Source organism: Hyperoodon ampullatus, assembly GCF_949752795.1.
Source record: "Hyperoodon ampullatus genome assembly, chromosome: 19".
NCBI lineage: Eukaryota > Metazoa > Chordata > Mammalia > Artiodactyla > Ziphiidae > Hyperoodon > Hyperoodon ampullatus.
In genome coordinates this window covers 2,522,616-2,536,903 of record NC_136932.1, presented here as the reverse complement: position 1 = coordinate 2,536,903, position 14,288 = coordinate 2,522,616, and the positions used below count along the sequence as shown (strand labels likewise).

General features: G+C 46.6%; 1 protein-coding gene across 3 annotated transcripts in view; it reads right to left on the bottom strand.

Moving 5' to 3' along the window:
- FAM117A (family with sequence similarity 117 member A) overlaps nt 1-11,543 on the bottom strand; it is a gene marked incomplete at both ends in the record, with an annotated part of 42,214 nt that extends 30,671 nt beyond the window's left edge. For 2 of the 3 annotated variants that reach the window (XM_079725913.1, XM_079725914.1), the window contains one exon: nt 11,348-11,543. In XM_079725913.1, coding sequence (XP_079582039.1) covers nt 11,348-11,543 — 196 coding nt within the window. Of the gene's footprint in view, nt 1-428; nt 453-11,347 lie in introns of all 3 variants that reach the window. The other variant, XM_079725912.1, reaches the window with a different exon arrangement.
- Between the last annotated feature and the right edge of the window lie 2,745 nt (nt 11,544-14,288).

Sequence of the window (14,288 nt, the reverse complement as noted above, 5' to 3'; positions counted from 1 at the left end):
CCTTTTCCCCTTGGATCTCTACCATAAAAATGCGAAGTAGTATTACTCTATGGCTCTGGCACATGAGAGCCTTCCGATTTCATGTATTTTAAGAAAACGAAGAGAGTTGAGTGAAGAGCAGAGTGAGAGTTTTTCTCAGAATGAGGAAGCAGTTTTCCCTAGAAGGTACCTGGACATCCTGAATATGCTCAGTGTGGATCAGCAGCCTGCTGCAACCCTGCTGACCCCGCTGCCGGGTCAGTGTGGGGCACGGACTGGGCTCGGACACACGGCCGCAGGTGCCCAATGGTTCTCAGAATCTGATGCCAACCTTGTCCAGCTCGAGCAGCAGGGACAAGCTGCAGTCTCCTACCATACCAGTCAATACCTGGGCCCAAATCCTGCCTCCGCCTCAGTGTGCTACGTGAACTCAAGACGAGTCACTTAACTTCTCTGGGCTTCGGTTGTTCTTTCTGTTAAATGGGGAGAATAAGAGATGTTATAAGGATGAGAGAAGAAGACTTTAAAGAACTCCTGGTACAGTCAAATTAGTCTAGCATACATTCATTTTAAAAAACTTTTTATTTGGAAATAATTTCAAACATATAGGTGTAAGAATAAGACCAGTACCCAGAACATCCATATGCCCTCTACCCAGATTTGCCTATTGTTAAACATTTGCCCCGTTTGCTTTATCATTTGCTTTCTTTCACATGCACTTTTCCTCACATACACACTCATACACATGCTCTCCCCTACATTCACACCCAGCACCCACACATTCACACTCAAGACACACACACAGACGCTCACATCCAGATACACACACATACTGTCCTTTGTTGGGTTTTGTGTGGTGGTCTGTCTGTAAACAACCAGGAGGGACAGGAGGGTGGGAGGTTCGAGGCGAAAAGAAAGCAAGGGGGTGCTTCCCTGGTGGTGCAGTGGTTGAGAGTCCGCCTGCCGATGCAGGGGACACGGGTTCGTACCCCGGTCCGGGAAGATCCCACATGCCGCGGAGCGGCTGGGCCCGTGAGCCATGGCCGCTGAGCCTGCGCGTCCGGAGCCTGTGCTCCGCAATGGGAGAGGCCACAAGAGTGAGAGGCCCGCGTACCGCAAAAAAAAAAAAAGAAAGAAAGAAAGCAAGGGGGCCGTGCTACTCGGTGATGGGTCCACAGCCCTGCTTCCCGCTCCCTGCCTCCGATGCCAACAGCAAGCCCTCGAGTGTTCTGGTTTAGAGACGAACGAGTACACGGACAGGGACCAGGAAAAGTACTTGTTACATAAGGTAGTTGGTCACTTTTTTCCTCTGAACGAGAAAAACCAACAACAAAAGCATTTATATGAAGCATGGAAATAGCTTTATTATGTAGAATAATTTTTATAATATTTGTGATAATGGGGCTTTACCTTATGCAGTTGGGAAATAACTGGGAAAGGAAGGTTCCACATAAGCATATGGTTATTAGAACATACAAGAACTCCATACAAAATCTGGTTTTGTAAGAGAAATAAGGAGGTAAAAGCTGCCCATAACCTTCTCTGTGAAGCAGGTCAGGCAGTTCTCCATGACACCACGTCCCTAGTTGGAGCTTTCTCCTGAGTTCAAGTCCCTTCTGGTCCCCTTAGTGGGCACACACTTGTCTCATAAAGGCACTATCACGTATCACAACGACTCCACTCCCAGTTAACCTAAAGCTAGGAGAGGGAGACACGCCCAGGCAGAGTATGGCAGGGGTGGGGGAGGTCTGGACCAGCCGTCCCCTACATGGAGGACTGAAGTGTCACCTATGACACAATGCCGCCTGCACCTAGCCCCCCCACCACAGAAATGCACCATCCACATTTACTTCTGACTGCTTTCGGGGGGTTCCACATAGTCACACAGAAGAAAAACACCCTTTCCTGTAAGCTCCATCTTAAGAGTATCTCCCTGACATGGCCCCAAACTCAGTAACCATGACCATGACCCCACCGAGGCAGGAAAACCCTGCCTCCTGGGCCCTAGCTGTCCCTGGTTAGCTTCTCATTCCACGTGGAAATTGCATATCTACAACCAGTTGGAAACACTCAAAAGCTGCCACCACATCACACACATAATGTAATAACCATCACCCTCCAGTCAGCTGCACCAAGTGGATAGTTACTTATGGGGTGCTGAAGGAACAAACAGACTTCTCTGCAGCCCATTTTCCTCTCCACTTCTCTTCTGGTCAGTTAAACAAACGAAGTTTTGCTCCTGGAATACAGGTATATAAGCAGAAGGGAAATAGGTCGGGTGTGTGCTGGGCAGGCAGCAGAGGATGCCAGCCTGAGGGGAAACTCCCCACTGACTCTCCACACATATGTGGGAAGAGCCCTGGATCAGGAGCAAAAGGGCTTTATTAGTCACATGGTCTTGGGCAAGTCACTTCCTCTCGGGGCCTCAGTTTCCTTATCTGCAAAAACAAGCAAATGCCACCTGCACCTGCAGGACTGTGGCAAGGTTGAATGCGAAACGTTCCAGGGTACCGACTGCGAGCCACAAAGAGCTAAACATGCAGAACGCGTTGTCAAAACTAACACTATCCATACTCTCAGCTTCCCTGAAAAATGCAGATGAATTTTGGGGCCTTCCAGGGTTGGGATCCACAGACTCTTTCTTTCCACAGAAGCAGCAGCTTTAGCCTTCTCCTGTGAACACAAAACTCCCCAGGATTACGGTTCTAATGAGAAAGAGTCCAGGTGCTGCCTTCAGCATTAAGATGTGCACATACCACATGGATGGCCTCACATGGGCCTCCTCTCCCCAACTTCGAAATCCAGACGACATGATATTGTGAAAGCTCTCTGGTTGCATCCCCTCTGTCATGCCAAATGCTATCCACTCCACCCTCAACTCCAATTTGTGTGTCATATCTGATGGGCATGAGTTACAAAGACAATCCCCAAATAGGGGCTGGGCGTCAGGTTCTCGGCCAGCTTGCAGGTGTAGGGCAGGGAGCGCATGTGTTATCAGCCGCAGTTCTCTCAAAGCCGTGTGGGCAATCAAACATACATAGAGCACAGAAAACTCTTAAAGGGAAGGCAGTGTGGCAGGTTGGGGAGAGAAGGGGGGAGGAGGGAAGAGAAGCTTCCTTTCCTTCCTTGCAATCACATTTCCATTCTGTTCAAAGTTACCCACAGCTGAGCAGGTTTATAAAACCATTTTGACTAAGCCACCAGGCCCGTGGTTGGCAGGGGAACACAGGCTCCATGGATGACATTGTAGGTATCAGGGCTTGGGGAATGACAGTGAGCATCTCTTTCCAGCATTTCCCCCATTTGGTGGGGAAAAGAGAAGGAGAATCAGCAGTGCTTCATATAAAGGATGGTGCCTGGCTTGGGAAGGGGGGCCTCCTGCCTGATCATACCTCTAAAACCACCCTAAAGCCAATAGGCAATTCTGCTCCCTAGCCTAGAAAAGCTGCTAATTCAGATTTTGTTTTCCTGCTTTCCTTTGCTATACATTATAGCACTACTAGGAATTTGGTGCAAATCTACCTGGAGTGAAAGAACATCCTGCATTCATCTGTCTCCTTGGCCTCTCACCCATATCCACATATAAGCCTAAAGCCAGGTCTTCTGGCTCTTTTACAAAATCACAACAAAATCCTAAACATTGGCTGTTTCCATGGATCAACCTGGTAACTAACGGCCCAAGCTCACCCTCTGGCTTTAAGTGTGTGGGGAACAGAACCTACAGGCCTAGCGAAGACATCCATGGAAATGCCACGTCTTCGCCACCAGCTGGGCTTCGAGCCCAATGACCAGGATGAATGGGAGACCAGTGATTTGAAGAGAGAACACTAACACTTCGGGCAGGGTGGGGGGGCCTTGTAAGTAGCTAAAGAGAGGTATTATAAAGGGGGCACAGAGTGTCGGGGCCAGAAGTGGAAAAACCATTTCAAATGAGCCTGGGGAAGTGTGGTTCACTCTCCCCACCCTTGCTGCCTTTCCAGCAACTCCATCCAACAAGCATTTATTGAGCACAACAATCCCCATCTGCCCTGGCCCTCCCTCTGCAAAAACACTCAAATCTGTTCAAGCTGCAGGGTGAGTTCCATTGCACCTGAACTTGAAACATGAGGTGCCTACCTTTTAAAAAGGCAGGCACACAATTTCCAGCATGGGGCAGAAAGGACTAAAGAGATTTGAGAAAGTTAAAGAACACAGCTGACCAAACAAGGACACACCAGTGCCACTTTCAAAAGGGAAGGGAGAGAGTAAAAATTTAATTTAATGGTAGGGAGAATAATATACTGGCCAATTTAAAAAAAAAAGCCTACTAGAGACATCTCAGTAATTCTCTAATTAACCCTAACTAACACTGAATATTCCTTCATTCTATACCTCCTCCAGCTTGAATTTATCTTTTATTCACTGGTACACATGTTAGTAATTTGCTTTTAGAGTTGTATGTTTAATCCTACCTTTGCCTCTTGAGGAGGTTAGACCTCCATGCTCTCCGGCATGTTTTCATTTAGGATCAGATGATGAGGGACGCAAGCGGCAGAGCAGGTGGTAATCTAGACCTACGCTCATTAACAAAGCTCCCCCCGGAAAAGCCACCCACCATTTGCAAGATAGAGAGTACAGGGCCAGAGAAGAGGCACCCCAAACTTATCACCCTGCCTGCCAAATACTGCCCAACTCTAAGAAGCCACATTCAGGCAGGCTCTGAGAGAAAACTCCCCCACCCCTGAAGCCTGCCGCTTCAGATCGACCAAAGCCCCCGGAGGAGTCTTCCCAGGCCTCCCCCAACCTCCCCCCTTTTAGAATGTGCAGGTAAAGCTGAGCCCAAGGCACTCGCCACCCCTGGTGTCAGCTGTCTGGGGCTCAAGAGCAGGGCAGGTTAAGTGTCTGCACACAGTCCAGACTTCAGTTCCAGGTTCCCCAGGGGCTGGAGTTGTACGTTTTTCTATTATGAAATACTTTGATAGCATTCTTTTAGGTTCGTTGAAGCCACCCTTGATTGGCTGTGGTGCTCCCACACAGTAAAAGTCGATTGAGGCATACTCAGGGCCTAAGAATAAACATTTAAACGACTCCAAGCTGGGCATTCAGCTTTGTAGTGACCCTGAGGAAAAGCGTGGAGGAGAAAACAAAGTGCCAGGAAGAGTTTTCAAAACCAGGAGCTTCACTGAGGACCATGAGCCTGAAGCCTGGGTGAGAGCAGCCAGCTGTGCAGAGCTTCCCACCAGACAGCTGTTCCCAAGAACAAGAGCCCCTTCACAAGCTCCACACAACTGGAGAGGAACTGGAAAACAGATAATTTACAGCTTCAAATATAATCCAAAACTCTTTTCTCTCTGAGATCAGGATTTGTTTTGGACCCAACAATGTGACTAGATTTGGCTAATGTTTGGTTAATTCATAAACCAGCAAATCAAATAATGGAGGCCTCTGTGAAGACTCAACTCAGGCAGAGGTGGAAACTTGACCAGATTCCCCACCCAACTTTGCTTTGCTTCCACTCTTCCCTGCTCCCTCTTCTATCCATCTCAGAGAGGGATAAAACTTACTGACTCACGAAGAGACAGTCCAGTCTCACTAAACTAACTTGCTGGTGGTCACCCACTTGCACTCTGAAATGGGAAGGAAACACAAGGTTTTCCCTTCCAGCCCTTTCAAAGGGCTCCAAGCTGCCTGTGGAATAAGAGTAAGCCCAGGTAAGCCTAGTAAAGCATTTGAGCTAGTGTCATATAGCATTTGATATATATGATAGTGTCAATAAGAACTCAAAAACCAGACCTGCCCCCAGAATATGTCACACCCTAAAGTCTGAATCCTTTGGCACCAAGGCTCTATGTGAGAGCTGTAAGAATCCAGAGAATGATGCTCCATTAAGATCCAAGGAATAGGGATTCCCTGGTGGCGCAGTGGTTAAGAATCCACCCGCCAATGCAGGGGACATGGGTTCGAGCCCTGGTCCGGGAAGATCCACATGCCACGGAGCAACTAAGTCCGTGTGCCACAACTACTGAGCCCGTGTGCCACAACCACTGAAGCCCGCATGCTTAGAGCCCATGCTCCGTAACGAGAAGCCACCGCAATGAAAAGCCCGCACACTGCAACGAAGAGTAGCTCGCCACAACTACAGAAAAGCCTGCGTGCAGCAATGAAGACCCAACACAGCCAAAAATAAAATAAATAAAATAAAAATAAATAAATAAATAAAAGAGCCAGGGAATAGTGTGGCCTTGGTGCCCATCACATCATTCATTATAAACTAGCAGAAAACGCAGGCGAAGTGTTCTCTGGCTATTAAAGCCCACCAACCACTTTGGCAACGCTCATATTGCCACCACAACTATGACAATTTTGCAGTCCTGCCTCAAATTTTCTAGAGGACAATCTATATCTGGAACCAGAGACAACGAGGCCCTCTTACCGCCACCCCCCACTGTTGTTCTCAGCCCTTCTCCACTGACCTCAAATGGTTTAAAAAATCCTCGCTCTATGTGACCTAAGTGGAGAGCTTCCATATGTATGATCCTTTACTGTCCAAAATACTGAAGAACACATGGACGCACTCTCCTTTGGGTACCAAAAAGATAAAGTAGTTAGGCACCTTTGCCCCCAGTTTCAAGATGCCATCATTGGTGATAACATTTAAGAGTCAGATATTTCAGCAGTGCATTTTGCTGACCATGTGCCTAGTGCTAGCAAAGCTGTCAAAAGCAAGCTAGCAGTGTCAGGCTGGGAAGTGCCTGGTGTTTAATGCCTCCCAAACAGAAGCTGCCTCAATCACAGGTTTTCAAAGCACAATTGTAGCTCTTAAAGGATTTTAACTGCAGCCCCAAGCTTCATTATAGCAAGATGGCTCCGTGGCATAGAAAAGTTACACTCTATTCTAATCTCCAGGCTGTTTCAAACCAAGGACCATGGTTTGATGAGGGCTTCGTCTCAGAGCTTCTAATAAGCAACCTCCTTTATGTGGTTCCATACCTCTCTAGACACCCATCCCCTAAGGACTAAGTTCACAAGAGCACTGCAAGGAAAGGAGTTTAATAATTACCAAGAGCATTTAATAACAATGCTGCCTTACATTCATTGAGACAACCATCCTGGAGAACCTAACGGACATTTGAAATAAACCCTTCCTATGTCCCTGTGAGGAAGTCAGTATTTGAGGGCAGCCATGACTACCGCCAGCTCTCAATGATCTGTTCAGAAAAATAAAAAGGAGAAAAATCCAAAACAGGAGATAAGCCTAAAGTAATTTCCATCTGATTTTGAAATATGTTCACTGCAGTTGTGGGTTGTTAGATTTGGAAGGAGGGTAAGAGGGGAGGAGATGCAAATTTGCCTAACAGTTAAGCTTTTATGTAAATCCAAACTAGTTTATATCTACCGAACACATGTCACCTGACAAGGGTGGGGGTGGGCAGCATGGATTCACATGTGCTGGTCTTCTATAAAGATTGAGAACTGACTGGAAGCTGATGATCCCCCTTTCTTTTTCCCTGAAATATGAGTGGGGATACAGGCTTCTTAGTTTTCTTTACCCCCTTAGGATTTTCTGCAGAGGTGTATACGACGCACATTTGCAACTCATCTTTTTAATAGGAATACTGGTCAGGAACATTGCTGAAGAGAAGGAGTAGACAAATTTTTTTCTGAAAAGTGTCATGTAGTAAATATTTTAGGTTTTGTGGGCTATTCCGTCTCTATCACAACTACTCAAATTCTGTCAGTGTGCAAAAGCAGCCACAGTCAGTACCTAAATGAAGGCGCAGGGCTCCATGTGTCCCAATAAACCTTTATTTACGAAAACAGGCAGAGGCTTGGATCTGGTCTGCAGGCCACAATGCCAAACCCCGTTTAAGAAGAGTCCGGTGGGCAGAGGAGGTTCAGCACCCAGCTGGCCAGTGGGGCTGGTCCACTAGAGAAGGATTTGCAAAGCTGTATTGAACATTAGCTTCTGGACATGGATATGGAGACACTAAACAGAATAGGTAAGACTGGAACCCAGAACAATTCACCTCCTAGCCCCGTTTTGTCCATCATCAGTGGTCCTGGAAGAATATAAAAGTCAGCAGCCTCCAAGTGACTAAAGACATAAACGAGAATTTAATTAAAGGGGAAATTGCAGTAAGAAATTTATCCTGGGTTTCTGTTACCCACTAGTAGCTCTTAGCTTCTTAGAGTTGACCTTCATTTTTCTCTCCACTCTCTTCTACCTTCCACACCCCTCGCCCAGGCTTGTAAAAATGAAGCCATTCCTCACTTTATGAAGACATCCCTTACAGATGAATGGCCACAGAAGGTAAATCCTGCTCTTTACACCATAACCCTTTTTTTTTTTTTTTTTTTTTTTTTTTTTTTTTTTTTTTGCGTTATGTGGGCCTCTCACTGTTGTGGCCTCTCCCGCCGCGGAGCACAGGCTCCGGACGCACAGGCCCAGCGGCCATGGCTCACGGGCCCAGCCGCTCCGCGGCACGTGGGATCTTCCCAGACCGGGGCACGAACCCATGTCCCCTGCATCGGCAGGCGGACTCTCAACCACTGCGCCACCAGGGAAGCCCAACCCTTTTTTTTTTAAACAACATCTAATATACCTAGTCAAGAACACAACAGGGTGTGTGGTGGAGAGATAACTGCACAGCCCTGAGCACTACGTCACTTTGAGATGGGAAACAGAAACAGTGACGACACTTAATTGTTCCTAAAACTCCGTCTCAGCTCACAAGCTTTTTTAAACAGTTGGGTTTCAGAGCCCTGTTTAGAAAGCTCATTTTAAAAGATGAGCGAATAAAGTGCAAGGGGAGGCCCTGAAATTCTGAAACCTGCAGTACTGGTTTCAGACCAATATGGGTTTGCTCTTTGAAGCCTGAAAAGGCAATGGGCTCTGGCCAACAGTGCTCTCACCTTGGCTGGGTGGAGAGAATAACAACAATATAAGCAGCAGCAAACACTTCAGAGTACCTTCTACTTGCCAGGCACTGTTCTAAGCACTTTATAGCTACTGACTCATTTGATTCTTATGATGTAGATATCATTATTCACACTTTACAGATGAGGATATTGAGGCACAGAAGTTACTTAATTTCCTCTAAGCCACACAGCTAGTAAAAGGTAGAACCTGGATTCGACACCCAGGTAACTCTGGCACGCAAAGCCATTCTCTTAAGGGTTTATGACTGCAAGGCTTTTACTTCAATCGCATATATCCTACGGGCCCAGAGGAAACCACTTCTGCCACTTCTCAAGGCCGAGGAATGGAAACAATCTGAACACACATAAAGGTAAAAGTTAACATTCAGAAGACCTGACGTGCTCCCAAACCAAAGGCCAGGAACATTTCCTTAATGTCTGGCCACAAAGAACTCCACAGGCTCAGGCCACTCTTCCCTCCTCCTGTCTTTCCTCTCTCCTGCCTCACTGAAAACTATAGATAATCCCACTACAGACCAGGTAAGTGCCTTATTAGTGCCTCTGGGATACTAATAGGTGGAGAAACAATCCATCAGCCCAATCCATAAGCAAGAGTTCACCCAATCTGCCTTAAATCACCCAACAAATTGTGCAGAGCTCTAGCTTCCTATGTTTTTACCAGTATCTTAGGGTCCCTGGCCCTAAAAAAGGAACAGGCCATGTGAAGAACCCAGTCATCCAAAGCTACACTCTTCTTTCCACAGCGTCCACCAGTGTTTGTCCTTTAAATATTAGTTCTATAGTAGACACAAAATAACTGCTCTTAAAATATGACTGCTAATAGATTTCCAACTAATACACAGGCAGGCTTTCTGTTGATTTCTACTAAAAGCAACTAAGCTTCAGGTGCTTGCTGTTCTACTAACTTCCCTGGACTCCAAGGAAGCACAAACAAAACCAATAGGTTTGTACTCTTCTGGTTTGCTTTACAGCAGTTCATGATAGGCATGAGTTTATCTGGGCATTGCCCTGCTCTACAGATTCTAGGCATACTTTTACTAGTTGGTTACCATCTTGCTACCAGATTTGACCGAGTTTCTGCATTCCAAGATGCAATGCTAACATTTACAATGAAGTCCAGACAGACTTGGATTTTCTACTTCAGAGACCCTCTTAATCCCATTCCTACCTAGGAAGGCACCGTAGCAGCTATACTTTCAGGAGGGGGTGTGCTGAAACTAAGTTTAGTAATCACAAAAAGCTCAAGAAACTCTGGTTTAGAGAACGTCATTAACCATCAGATGGCAGGGACCATGACTTTTGTACATTTGGTAGACCCTGAGGCTTTGGAAGTGTGCAGTGATCTTTTCACATTTGGTGTGAATCAAATGCAAGTCTCACTTTCAGCTTCTTGCCAACCTCCTCATGCAAGTAGGTTCCTTTTCCCATTCCTAACTGCCTGTATTTGCAGGGGATCCATTACAACTTTTAGTGTGAAAGCAAGATTAAGCTTGCTCTTCCCTAGTTTCCCCATATCCACCACATTATTAAGCTGCTATTAAGACATCTTTTTGGTGCTGTTCAGAACGTGGGGGTATTTGCCACAATGTACTTGAATGTAGCCCTCACCCCACTGCCACGTTGACTGACATGCCCAGGACAAAACAGCCTTGATGGGGGGAGGAGGGAAAGGCAGGGGGCAAACTACTCAGATTCTACACCCACCCCCCCCGACACACACACACACAATGGTTGGAAGCCATATTAAGCAGCTCAGTGATCTGGGAACATACAACTTCTGGGCCAACCAAGAGGAATGTAGGGAATAGGAGCGGAGCGTTTGTACGGTAGTAAAAGCCGTTAAACTAACTTATTCCAACGGCTCAGAAGACATCAGCTCCAGGAGGTGGCAGAAAGGGAAGCCCACGTGAAGTGGTGGGAAAAGGAACTCTAGAGCTGCAGAACGGGATGCTGGTGCCAAACTCAAGTTGGAGAACTAACACATAGCTCCACGGGGCTCTCCTCCATGCCCCTCCCCCCTCCCGTGCAGACATCCAGTGCCCACCGGCTCCTCGCTCCAGCTCAAACCCTGCATAGGGCGCCCCCATCACGCGCCACTCACTCCTTCCTCACACCTCGCTGCCACCCCTGCATCTTCCACTCACCCCCACACGACACCTCTGCCCACTTTTCGGTTACGCCCCCAAAGCCAGCCTCCATCTGCCAGGTTCCTTCCCTCACCTCTCGGCCCCGACTCCTTGCACACTCTGTCCCGGCGGTGCACTCCGCGTTCACGGCTCCTCGCTCTTGCTCCTTCCGTCCTCGCAGACTTTGCGCGACCCCCTTGCTCTTCCTTCGCCCCAACCACTTCCCCCTCACACTTCTCCCCATACCCCTCCCCCCAGTCACGCGCCCCCCCTCCCCCAACGGCTCCCCTCGCCCCCCCGCACCCACTCCAGGCCCGACTCACCTGCGCGGCCACCCCCGTCCCGGCGCTGGTGAGGCTGCTGCAGCTGGAAGGGGACGGTGGCCCTGAGCGGCTGCAGCCCAGCCCGGGGGGAGCCGGCGGGGGCTGGGGGAGAGCAGCCCCGCCGGAGCCCCCCTGCCCCTCCGCGCCCCGGCCCCCAGGCACCTCCGCCTCTGCCGCCCACTGCGGCCCCCGCCATCGCCCGCCCGCCCGACTGCCGGCCTGCCTCGGCCCCACAGCGAGCCCCACACAGCCCCCCAACCCCCGCTGCTGCTGCTTATCTGCCCTAGGAGGTGGAGACCGGCCCCCCTCAGCCCAGAGCCCTCATTGGCCTACGGATCCCCAGACCCCTCCTCCCAACCAATCCTCGGCTTGCTCTTCCCATACCAGAGGATGATTGGTCGATACCCTTAGCGATCCAACCCAAGACCCCACCTCCACCCCACCCCTGCCTGCTGTCCCACGTCCGAGGGTCCGCTGATTGGTCCGTCCGGAAGAGGGCTGGTTTTCCGGCGCCGCCAATGAGAAGATGCAGAAAAGGGGAGCGTCACACCCAGTCCCAGGTAGTATGCAAATACGATATCACGTGACGTCAGGCTAAGCGGGGGCGGGACCGGGTGTAAAATGGAATCAAGCAGTAGTGAAATCATTATGGGGGGCAGGGAGGAGTGTCAAACTTTCAGCAGTTGAGTCCCGGCAAGTATGGAGAAACTAATAACTTCAAAAAGCCTTACTTTTGGTTTAACCTAAAAACATTAGTTTTGAATCCTCATAGGATCTCAACGCTGCTTGCAAGCTCCAAAGTAAGTTTCTACAAATTAATGCAAAGTTTTCATAACATTTGCATGAGATTTGCATTATATCCGTGAACTTAATGGCTACTGTGCCTCACGTGACACCACATTTGTCTTTCTTCGCATTTCCAAGTCCTTACTTGGTGTTGGTCCAACCTAAAAAAAAGCAGCTGCTAGCCTGTAAATTAAATTGAGACTGAAAAGGAGCAGACTCGTCCATTCTAACTCTAGCTCAGCAGAGTGGAAGGAACAACGTGACTGAGAAAGTTGTCCAAATTTGCACAGTGTCTCCATAAGCAAATCCTGGTCTTCCCAGTTCAATGCTCTCTGACCTACAAGTCAAAATGAGACTGGACGGTCCCCAAAAAGAATGCACGCAGTTGTGAAAATCATATACTATAATATACATGACGAGATTTGGGGAAGAAAAGAGGGTTTAAGTTACTATTTAAAATTATTACTCTTCAAAAGAAAAAATTGTTACTCGTGGTATTCATTAACCATTTTGTTCTCTTATATGGAAAAAGTGAAAGGCAATCAACCCTGGATTGTCTGTGATAAGGGACCATCCAAATAATTAGATAATTCCCTCCAGGTTTATATTTAGCCATGACATCTATTTTTGATCTTGCTACAGATTTATCTTTCTATTTCTGTTTTTGCCCGGCTTAACGTTAAAATGAAGGTATTCCCTGAAGCCATACTAACTAATCAGAGAAAAGGAGGTAATCTGGGAGCGTGCTGCAAGGCAAGGAGAGGTCATTCTTGGGATTAAATATTGAAAGCAGAAAATACCCAAAGTGGAAATTCATGAACTGGATGAATATTAAAATCAGCCTATGTACAGAGAACAAATTGAGGCAATGGAACGTCCTAAAGAAAGGTTTTCTTTGCAAAGAGTATATCCTTGCAGATTTGAAAAACTTACTTCGGGGTCTGACATTTGAAATCTTTTTTAGTGACAGGGAGATGCTGTACTCCTTTTCCATGAAGATGACAACTTTACCAAAGGCAGATAGGAATGAACAAACATTGATGAACTGATAAAAATTCAGTCTTTATAAACTTAACTCAGTTTTTTAAAAAAATCTTGCAATTTATAACATTCCTCAATTCCAATTAGTTCGAAGTGTTCGTATCCTTTTTTTTTTTTTTAAAATCCCCATGACAATCTGGAAAAAGAAAACCATGGATTCTTATTATGGTGCAAGTAGAGAAACTGAGGCCCCAAAAGGTGAATCTTTTTGATTCCTAGCTCAGATCTCTATCAGATCTTATTACACCACCCTGCCTCACATCTTCATTAATAAAATCAGTAATAGTAGCTGATAACATTCAGTGAGTTCTTTTCTCCATGCCAGGTATATATTAAGCATCGTGCATACATTATCTCATTTGATTCTCATCATGATGCCTATGAGATGGGTATTATCTCCTCTTCATTGAGGCTTCAGACTGAAGCAAGATTACTTACTGCCCCAGGTTATTCAGGCAGCCTGACTCCAGAGCTGAAATCCTAATCTCTATTCTTTTAAAACTTTATTATGAACATAGAAGGATTACTATGTATATTTTACATAAAGAGTCTCCAAAGATGCAATTTGGCTGAGATGTTAAAATTAACTCTTGTCTAGTACTTCACAGCTTTCATGTACATCATGTCATTTAATTTTCACAATAGGCATGTAATAGGTAGAATATTACCAGACAAAGATACTACAAAAAAAAGAAAATTACAGACCAATATTACTGATGAATATAGATGCAAAAATCCTCAACAAAATACTAGCAAACAGAATCCAACAACACATTAAAAGGATCATACGCCATGATCAAGTGAGATTTATCCCAGGGATGCAAGGATTCTTCAATATAAGCAAATCAATCAATGGGATACACCATATTAACAAATTGAAGAAGAAAAACCATATGATCATCTCAACAGATGCAGAAAAAGGTTCTGACAAAATTCAACACCCATTTATGATAAAAACTCTCCAGAAAGTGGGCATAGAGGGAAACTACCTCAACATCATAAAGGCCATATATGACAAACCCACAGCAAACATCATTCTCAATGGTGAAAAACTGAAAGCATTTCCTCTAAGATCAGGAACAAGACAAGGATGTCCATTCTAACCGCTATTATT